Source organism: Cornus florida, unplaced genomic scaffold (assembly GCF_030987335.1).
Source record: "Cornus florida cultivar Cherokee Brave unplaced genomic scaffold, ASM3098733v1 CherokeeBrave_3.0.0_Hap2_Chr04, whole genome shotgun sequence".
NCBI classification, from domain to species: domain Eukaryota; kingdom Viridiplantae; phylum Streptophyta; class Magnoliopsida; order Cornales; family Cornaceae; genus Cornus; species Cornus florida.
This window is the reverse complement of record NW_026775574.1, coordinates 95,380,703-95,391,340: the sequence shown is the minus strand read 5'-3', so window position 1 is coordinate 95,391,340 and position 10,638 is coordinate 95,380,703. Positions and strand designations below refer to the sequence as shown.

At 36.3% G+C, this 10,638-nt stretch overlaps 3 protein-coding genes across 3 annotated transcripts; all 3 read left to right on the top strand.

The window, feature by feature from the left end:
- Positions 1-1,388: 1,388 nt before the first annotated feature.
- On the top strand, positions 1,389-3,593 carry LOC132305406 (uncharacterized). Its single transcript, XM_059803049.1, has one exon. It carries the CDS (start codon positions 1,389-1,391, stop codon positions 3,591-3,593), a length of 2,205 nt encoding a protein of 734 aa, XP_059659032.1.
- A 1,639-nt stretch (positions 3,594-5,232) lies between these two features.
- On the top strand, positions 5,233-6,312 carry LOC132305405 (uncharacterized). Its single transcript, XM_059803048.1, has one exon. It carries the CDS (start codon positions 5,233-5,235, stop codon positions 6,310-6,312), a length of 1,080 nt encoding a protein of 359 aa, XP_059659031.1.
- Positions 6,313-8,323: 2,011 nt separating this feature from the next.
- Positions 8,324-10,414, top strand: LOC132305404 (uncharacterized). Its single transcript, XM_059803046.1, has one exon. The coding sequence runs from the start codon at positions 8,324-8,326 to the stop codon at positions 10,412-10,414; it is 2,091 nt and encodes a 696-aa protein (XP_059659029.1).
- The last annotated feature ends 224 nt before the right edge of the window (positions 10,415-10,638 follow it).

The window sequence follows — 10,638 nt, the reverse complement described above, 5'->3', positions numbered from 1 at the left end:
TTTCTTGAAATTTATTTGCTATATATATTAGAGAATTAAATCACCCCCATCTAATAACCCCTCTAATAGTTTGGGAGGGGAGGGGGGTTTAATGTAGTTCACAAAAAAAAAAAAAAAATGTAAGAATTTTAAAGGCTAATTTAAAATGTTAAGTTTTAAAGTTTCATTAAAATAAGAAAGTTGTATTAATTATATCTTTTATAACTGATTTTTCATTGAGAGGTGTCCTTCTATATATATATATAATATATCAAAAATTCGTTCATTTGTGAAAACTTCAGGGACATCCAGACAGACCTCTACGCCGGGACCATTTCTTCTGAAAGCTCCAAAGCTTAAAATAAAATAAATAAAGACTCTAATTGACTTCAGAAATGTACCATACAGCAGGACATCGTCCATAGTTTCTAGGAAAATGGTAGAAATTAGCAACATAAATAGCTTAAAAATAAAATAAAATAAACTTTAATTTACCAAAGGTTGTGGACGGTCACAAAATTTATATACATCAAACATGGTCCCATTGAATATTATTTTCTTTTGGTTATGGTTTGTTGCAATAATGTAAAGGCTGTCATGTATCACTGCGTAAAATTTATGTGAAGTTAAAGAACACTATCCTCCAACATATGGAGAATCGAGTTGACCTTGTTAAACTATTCTAATGCTGTTGATTTTTGGTGCCATTGAGGCAATAAACAGTGTCTTTTTATGATTTATCAGCATAAAATGACAGGGAAGTAAATACAATGGATTAACAATTTCTATTTTTATTTTATTTTTTTGGAGGGGAGGGGAGAAGTTGAAGTATAAGATAGTGAATACTCACAATTTAAATATAATCATCTTCAAATACAAAAAAAATATTAAAATAATAATAATAATATTGAGATATGAAAAGCCAAGCACATACTCCAAAGCTTCTAGGAAGATTGAAAGAAATTGTATCCATTGGACTTTTTGTTACTTGAATTTTGCCTTATTCGAAGAAGGCCTTGTTCTTTTAAAGATTTATCTCGTGTTTGGTACGCATATTTCATTCTCAAAGTCATTCAATTTGACATAAAATAGGTTGTAAAAAAACCGAACATGGTCATTGTAGCTGGCTTTCAAATTGCCGGAATATTGGTGGAACATGTTCATAAAATGTTCATCCATTACACTTCTCCTTTTTAATAGTAATTAATAATGGATCAGTGGTGAAAAAGTCTAAAATACTTCTTTAAAAAAATATAGCAAGGATGCCTTTCGTAAATATAAATAGAAGCATGCCAGAATCAACGTACAAGCACAACCCTCTTGCCTTTCATCCAAAGTTCCAAACTTCAGAAGAGAAAGCTGGGGAAAAGAAGAAGAAGAAAAAGAAGAAGAAGAAGAAGAAGAAGAAGATGGTCCACGACGAACACAACTGGCACTATAAACAGGCACTACAGGATGCAAAAAACAAAACACCAATGCCATGGATCGGCATCTATGTTGCAGTAGCATCTCTAATATGCTCCCTTGCAATGGCTGCTGATGTCTTTCACGGGTTTCGCCACAAAAAACTCTGGTTCCCGTGCAAATTTTTCGTTCTCAATGCTGCTTCGCTGACATTGTTATCTGTAGCAATGAAGCTGCCAACTGATCTAAGTACCGACATGCCAGGCAAAGTGGATCAGCTGGCAAAACTTAGCAGCACCACTTTTCTGTCTACAGCAATAGGTAACTTTATGCCATCTTTAGGATCCATTGATGATAAAGATATTTTCATGAACATAACAGCCTTGACTATTTTTGTAATCACCATTCTTACGAATATCTGCATCCAATTAGGTACTGGGCTACTAAGTAACTTTCTTCGAGTAGAACATACTGCTGTAATATTTTGTATGCTTGTTTTGTTTGTTATATCGAGTTTCTCTGCTTTGACGGTCTCAACGACTAAAAAGCACATACAGATGAAGTACACTGATGTACATAAAAAGGCTTCAAGTGAAGTTTCAGAGGAAACTGAAACGTTCACTGTCGAGAAGCTGAAAGAGAATGTGAAAAAATATTGGATGATGGCAGAAACCGGTAATCCTCAATTTGTGATGGCGCGTTCTGTGACCTGCTCTGCTTCAGGGGCAATATGCTCTCTGACCACATTCATTCTAGCAGAAGCGGAGATCAGGACATTCTTGACGTCCACAAATTATCCATACTATTTCAATTCGGATTATAAGTCGTCAATCTTCTTCGTTCTTGTGATTCAGTCTATAGGGGTGCTAATAGGTACAATTGGTCCAACCTTTAGATGGTTCACTGCAATAAGATCGAAACTCTCAGAGGGAAGAGGCAAGAGCAGCAAAAGTGTCTTGAAAGCAGAGAAGTACTGGATGGAAAGGCTTGTGTGGTGGAGAGAGAGCCCCTTAGCTTTACGAATCCGGGGCCAAAAGCGCAGAAAAGTTGTTCACATCACAAAGAATCTAATTCTGGACTTCTGCATTAATGTTCAGAAGGTGATTGTCGCGGCTAGCAAATCCGTTTTGCTAGTCTCCGTTCTCTTAATAAACCCGCTGTGGTCATGTTTCCACTACTACAGAGTGTTAAAGCGAAAGCTGGTATCTAAGCCTAGTGCCTCAAACAATAACACAGGATCAGAATCAGAATTCGGGCCTAATGCAAAGCTAGATCTTAGCTGTTACGTTTTGTATCTCGAAGGTGAGGAGGAACTAGCCCTGCAGATTATGAAGAATTACAGAAATGCCACAGATCATTTTTTGCTTAATGGTAGAAAGAAGCACCCGAAATATCTGAAACAGCTTGTAGAAAAATCCACTGGTTTCATGGGGGTGGCAAAATTTGACAGTGATCGAGTTCCATCTCTAAATTCTGAAGAACTGCCTAATTATTGGTCTCTTCCTGTGGTCACCTTAACAACTATTGCCATAGCACTCCCGAACATTGGAAATCATGAGGTGGACCGGTTACTTCGAAGCATTAGTGAAGGCCTCTTGTATGTCAGTCATGTAGAAAAATTTCTTGATGGCAAAGGAGAAATGGTAAACATCAGAAATGCAGCAAATATAGTGTGGTTAGAAGTCGACCTTTTCCGCAAGTGGCTAAATGAAGATCTCCAGAAAATGGCTCTTGAACGAAAAACTTCAAAGGAAACTCTTGAGAGACTTGGTGACATAGCTAAAAACATTGTCATGGAATTCAAGACGAATATGACAGGAGATCTGAAGGAGAACCATCTGAATTGGCCCATTAAGGCTATTGCTGCTAATTCAATGTACCGAGTCAACCAAACTCTGCTTCTAGACCACATATGCAACAATGACGAGACTGATGAGAGACTGTTCGAGCAATTATCTGTCATGATCGCTGATATACTAGGTGCTTGCCTCACCAATTTGCCACGTGTAATAAATATGAAATGCTTTTGCAGTGCCATAGAAAAGAGGGAGAAGAGCGTTCAGCATGCAGCTCATCTTCTTGGCGAAACTGAAGAGATTCTGGAAGTCCTTCAACACTATGAACTTCCTCCTCTGAATCCTGATGAAGCAGCATATATCGATGAGTGGCGTGCTTTAATCAAACAGGAAATGCAGATAACTATTGTGTAGGAGGCCTCTTGAGAAAATACAGACATAAAAATATATAGTTGTATGGTGTGTACTGGTGTATAAATTTTCATCCAACAATAGCACATCTTCTTTAGCTATTGTACAATAAGTACTCATGTGCAAGTTTTCTTAGTTTGGATAATGTGTGAATTCTCAGCATATATTTTAATGTGTGAAAGCTATATTGGACAATGGTATTTCTCCTGTTATAGACCTATTATATTCATACGTGTCTATTTAATTTTTTTGGATTTTTACACAGCCAATGCTCATGCATGACAAAACTCAAATTTTAGTCTCCAGAGCAGGTGCTTTTTCCCAATACAAAAGCATGTACACTTACTTTGTCTAAATGAGGACTAATTATCATTTGATCTGGAAGTTTGATTCAACAAGCAACTCTAGTTGATAAACAGTATGTTGATAGAAATGGATGAAATTAACAATGCAAGTATTATCCAACAAATAAATCGAGTTGATAGCGGATTATATAGCAATGTTGGAGCATGAGGTTAATAGACAAGGTTCATGCTCTGCATAATTCTGAATTTTATTTGGGGAACTCAAGAGCTGGTTGATATATGAAAGAAACAAATGATAGCTGAAAGGAAACCTACTGGAACAAACATGCAAGGTTGTTAGTAAAGTAGCAGCAGTTAGAGCTGGTTCCATTCCCCCAAAACTCGGTTCTCGCCATGACTGGTTGTTGGAATGTGAGGTGTTTAAGTTACATCAATATGCTAATTATTGAGGTCAATATCTTATTAAAAGTACCTCTATTGGAAATTTCTGATTGCTAGAAACTAGAGTAATAAATGAAAGTGTTGTGCCAACAGAAGATCTAATACGTTTTGTTAATTATCAAAACGCATTAGCATTTATATATATATATATATATATCCAATAAGCAATCACAGAAGGAACATCTACATTCAGGACAAGAAGAGAAAATTAATCTACTATAATTAAATTTGGTCGAGAATTACAAAGATACAGAAAATAAACACTCTAGAAACCAAATTCCTGCTCAACGTCTCCAATGAAAACCACAGCCAAATTAACAGTACAACGAATGCAAAATGACATTTTTCAAGCTTAAAAGTCATGTAGAAATTTTAAGTATGAATGCGACATACACGCATAGGGAAAAATTTCTACTTGATTTTTCTTTTGGTCTTCATCTGGATGACTTATATATGAATGTGGACATAGTCACATAGAAAATAGAAAGAAATTGTACGTATGCCACATGGAAGCTTTAAAGACAATGTTATATCATTATGGAAGCATTGGAAACATCCTCATATGTCTATACCCTTGGACCCTATCTTCTGAGAAGCTAGTTAGCTTTTGTTTTTTCCAATACCAAAAACTTTATCCTTCACATTTCCAGTAAAGATGTAGGAAATGTTCACTCACCACCAGACTCTTGTTTTATCGAATAATTAACAATAGATTAATGGAGAGAGAGTTTTTCACTTCTAAAAACAATATTCAGCAAGGAAGCTTTTTAATTGAAAATATATAAAAATAGTAGCATTAGCAGAATTATAAACTGCATATAACTCAAGCTCTTTCATTCCTTTCATCAGTATCACTCATACAGCAACCAAAAGAAAAGGAAAAAGAGAGGAGACAAATGTCTTACTACGGCAGCAGTTTGGCACTTCAATCCGACGACCAAATGAAACAGGAATTGAAAAACAAAGCACCAGTGCCATGGATTGGCATGTATGTTGCAGCAGCATCTCTAGTCTGCTCCCTTGCAATGGCTGCTGATCTCTTCCATGGGTTCCGCCACAAAAAACTTTGGTTTCCATGCAAATTTTTTACCCTCAATGCCGGTACTTTGACATTGTTAGCTGTGGCTATGAAGCTACCAATTTATATAAGTACCGCCATGCCAACAAAGGCTGATCAACTGGCTAAACTTAGCAGCACCATTTTCATGTCTACAGCAATGGGTAATCTTATGCCATCTTTAGGAACGATGGATGACAGAGAAATTCTCATGAACCTAACAGCCTTAGGTATTCTGGTAATCACCATTTTCGTGAATGTCTGCATTCAATTACACACCGGCCTATTGAGTAATTTTCTTGTAATAGAACATATTGCAGTTATGCTTTTCATGCTTGTTTTGCTTGTTATATTGAGTTTCTCAGCTCTGACGGTTCCAACCACCAAAAAACACATGCAACTGAAGTACGCTGGTATGCACAAATTGGCTTCAAGCGAAGAATTAGAGGAAACTGAAAAGTTTACATTTGATGCACTGAAAAGGGATGTGAAAAAATATTGGATGTTGGCAGAAACAAGCAGTCCTCAGTTTGTAATGGCACGCTCCATGACTAGCTCTGCTGCAGGGGCAATCTGCTTTCTGACTACTTTCATTTTAGTAGAAGCCTCACTCAAGATGATCAGGCACCCCAGATACTCCAGGTACTTCAGTTACCCTCCGAATACCATATCAGATTATGGGGTGTCAACAGTATTTATTTATCATATTCAGAGAATTGGAGTGCTAGTAGGTACAATTGCCCAAGTATTTAGATGGTTCATTGCCGCAAAACTGAGGCTCTCGGAGAAAATATGCAAGACCTACAAAACTGAGATGAAAACAGAGAACTATTGGATAGCAAGGCTGGTTGGGTGGAAAGAGGGCCGTTTATGTCACGCCCCGAAAATCCTAAAAAAACCCTCAATTTATACAAATTAATATACATCAAAATACACCCCGATCATAAAAATTGCCCTCTCTTTTATACAAAAATTAATTTCCTCAAATATACAAAAATTCTCCAAATAAATAAATAAAATCCTGCAACGCCGACTCTTCAACCTAAACCTGAATTTAATCATTCTCGTTCATCTTTGGTACCTGAAACTGGAAGGTGGTGAGACTGAAAGTCCCAATAGGAAAAACCATAACAAGAATTTCATCAAGGTTTAATAAAACAGTTTCATAAAATAAATGTAACAACCCGAAAAGATACCAAAATAATAATAAAAATCTATAAAAATTTCGGCATGACTTCCGCATAAAATGTCCCTCAACAACCTGTAAAAATACAAAAAATAAATATATATATATATATGTGTGTGTGTGTGCGCGCTTGATATTATGTGAACGGAAAAAAGAAAAAGAAAAAAAACTAATGTGAATAGATTACGTCATTTTCTTTTTCTTTTTTTTCAATTCGATCGTTACTTTCCTTTGTTTATATATATATATATAGTTAACCATATCGTGTATGGATTATGAAACTATTCTTTTTTTTTTTTTTTTTTTCTTTTTTACATATTAATTAAAACTCAAATTCTATAATATTAATTCAATTAAAACTCAATCTCATAATAATACTTCAATTAAAACTTAATAATGATGAAAACTAAAGATTCCATCAATGTGAGCGCGCGCGCACACACATATATACTATATACATAAAGACAATTGTACAAATTTTAAAGGCTAATTTGGGCTTAAAATATTAAGTTTTAAAGTTTTATTAAAATAAAAAAGATTATTAATTATACATTTTATGATTGATTTTTCAACCAATGAAGGGCGCTACTGGCCTTCTACAGTCATACCGCGACTACAGCTAGGAATCTTCTTTTGTGAAAACTTTCAGACCATTTCTTCTGAAAGCTCCAAAAACTTAAAATAAAACAAATAAAGACTCTATTATTGACTTCAGAAAGATAATATACAGCAGGACATCGTTCATGGTTTCTAGGAAAAATGGTAGAAATTAGCAACATAATTAGCTTAAAAATAAAATAAAATAAAATTTAATTTACCAGAGGTTGTGGACGGTCACAAAATTTATTATTTTCTTTTGGTCATGATGTGTTGCAATAATGTAAAGGCTGTCATGCATCACTATGTAAAATTTATGTGAAGTTGAAGAACACTATCTTCCAACATATGGAGAATCAAGTTGACCTTGTTAAACTATTCTAATCGTGTTGATTTTCGGTGCCATTGAGGCAATAAACAGTGTCTTTTTATGATTTACTAGCATAAAATGACAGGGAAGTAAATACAATGGAGTAACAATTTCTATTTTTTTTTTTGGAGCTAGGGGAGGGGAGACGTTAAGTATAAGATAGTGAATACTCACAATTTAAAAATAATCATCTTCAAATAGGAAAAAATATTAAAATAATAATAATAATAATAATCATGAGATATGTAAAGCCAAGCACATCCTCCAAATCTTCTAGGAAGATTGAAAGAAATTGTATTCATTGGACTTTTTATTACTTGAATTTTGCCTTATTCGAAAAAGGCCTTGTTCTTTTAAAGATTTATCTCGTGCTTGGTACGCATGTTTCACTCTCAAAGTCATTCAAATTGACATAAAACAGGTTCTAAAAAAACAGAACATGGTCATTGTAGCTGGCTTTCAAATTGCAGGAATATTGGTGGAACATGTTCATAAAATGTTCATCCACTACACTTCTCCTTTTTAATAGTAATTAACAATGGATCAGTGGTGAAAAAGTCTAAAACACTTCTTTAGAAAAATATAGCAAGGATGCCTTTTGTAAATATAAATAGAAGCATGCCAGAATCAACGTACAAGCACAACCCTCTTGCCTTTCATCCAAAGTTCCAAACTTCAAAAGAGAAAGCTGGGGAGAAGAAGAAGAAGAAGATGGTCCACGACGAACACAACTAGCACTATAAACAGGCACTACAGGATGCAAAAAACAAAGAACCAATGCCATGGATCGGCGTCTATGTTGCAGTAGCATCTCTAATATGCTCCCTTGCAATGGCTGCTGATGTCTTTCACGGGTTTCACCACAAAAAACTCTGGTTCCCGTGCAAATTTTTCGTTCTCAATGCTGCTTCGCTGACATTGTTATCCGTAGCAATGAAGCTACCAGTTGATCTAAGTACCGACATGCCAGGAAAAATGGATCAGCTGGCAAAACTTAGCAGCACCACTTTTCTGCCTACAGCAATAGGTAACTTTATGCCATCTTTAGGATCCATTGATGATAAAGATATTTTCATGAACATAACAGCCTTGACTATTTTTGTAATCACCATTCTTACGAATATCTGCATCCAATTAGGTACTGGGCTACTAAGTAACTTTCTTCGAATAGAACATACTGCTGTAATATTTTGTATGCTTGTTTTGTTTGTTATATCGAGTTTCTCAGCTTTGATGGTCTCAACGACTAAAAAGCACATACAGATGAAGTACATTGATGTACATAAAAAGGCTTCTAGTGAAGTTACAGAGGAAACTGAAACGTTCACTGTCGAGAAACTGAAAGAGAATGTGAAAAAATATTGGATGACGGCAGAAACCGGTAATCCTCAATTTGTAATGGCCCATTCTCTGACCTGCTCTGCTTCAGGGGCAATATGCTCTCTGACCACATCCATTCTAGCAGAAGCGGAGATCAGGACATTCTTGATGTCCAAAAATTATCCATACTATTTCAATTCGGATTATAAGTGGTCAATCTTCTTCGTTCTTGTGATTCAGTCTATTGGGGCGCTAATAGGTACAATTGGTCCAACCTTCAGATGGTTCACTGCAATAAGATCGAAACTCTCAGAGGAAAGAGGCAAGAGCAGCAAAAGTGTCTTGAAAGCAGAGAAGTACTGGATGGAAAGGCTTGTGTGGTGGAGAGAGAGCCCCTTAGCTTTACGAATCCGGGGCCAAAAGTGCAGAAAAGTTGTTCACATCACAAAGAATCTAATTCTGGACTTCTGCATTAATGTTCAGATTGTGATTGTCGCAGCTAGCAAATCCGTTTTGCTAGTCTCCGTTCTCTTAATAAGCCCGCTGTGGTTATGTTCCCACTACTACAGAGTGTTGAAGCGAAAGCTGGTATCTAAGCCTAGTGCCTCAAACAATCACACAGGATCAGAATCAGAATTGGAGCCCAATGCAAAGCTAGATCTTAGCTGTTACGTTTCGTATCTCAAAGGTGAGGAGGAACTAGCCCTGCAGATTATGAAGAACAACAGAAATGCGACAGATCATTTTATGCTTAATGGTAGAAAGAAGCACCCGAAATATCTGAAACAGCTTATAGAAAAATCCAGTGGTTTCATGGGTGTGGCAAAATTTGACAGTGACCACATTCCGTCTCTAGATTCTGAAGAGCTGCCTAATTGTTGGTCTCTTCCTGTGGTCACCTTAACAAGCATTGCCATAGCACTCCCGAACGTTGGAAATAATGAGGTGGACCGGTTACTTCGAAGCATTAGTGAAGGCCTCTTGTATGTCAGTCATGTAGAAAAATTTCTTGATGGCAAAGGAGAAATGGTAAACATCAGAAATGCAGCAAATATAGTGTGGTTAGAAGTCGACCTTTTCTGCAAGTGGCTAAACGAAGATCTCCAGAAAATGGCTCTTGAAGGAAAAACTTCCAAGGAAACTCTTGAGAGACTTGGTGACATAGCTAAAAACAAAGTCATGGAATTCAAGACGAATAGGACAGGAGATCTGCAGGAGAACCATCTGAATTGGCCCATCAAGGCTATTGCTGCTAATTCAATGTACAGTGTCAGCCAAACTGTGCTGCTCGACCACATAAGCAACAACGACGAGACTGATGAGAGACTGTTCGAGCAATTATCTGTCATGATCGCTGATATATTAAGTGCTTGCCTCACCAATTTGCCACGTGTAATAACTATGAAATGCTTTTGCAGTGCCATAGAAAAGCGGGAGAAGAGCATTCAGCATGCAGCTCATCTTCTTGGCGAAACTGAAGAGATTCTGGAAGTTCTTCAACATTATGAACTTCCTCCTCTGAATCCTGATGAAGCAGCATATCGATGAGTGGCGTGCTTTAATCAAACAGGAAATGCAGATAACTATTGTGTAGGAGGCCTCTTGAGAAAATACAGACAAAAATATATAGTTGTATGGTGTGTGCTGGTGTATAACCAACAATAGCACATCTTCTTCTTTAGCTATTGTACAATAAGTACTGATGTACAAGTTTTCTTAGCTTGGATAATGTGTGAATTCTCAGCATATATTTTAATGTGTGAAAGCTATAT

Bases quoted from the DNA above. Each gene is read 5' to 3' on its own strand.
- LOC132305406 (XM_059803049.1), top strand. From the start codon at position 1,389: ATGGTCCACGACGAACACAACTGGCACTATAAACAGGCACTACAGGAT.
- LOC132305405 (XM_059803048.1), top strand. From the start codon at position 5,233: ATGTCTTACTACGGCAGCAGTTTGGCACTTCAATCCGACGACCAAATG.
- LOC132305404 (XM_059803046.1), top strand. From the start codon at position 8,324: ATGCCATGGATCGGCGTCTATGTTGCAGTAGCATCTCTAATATGCTCC.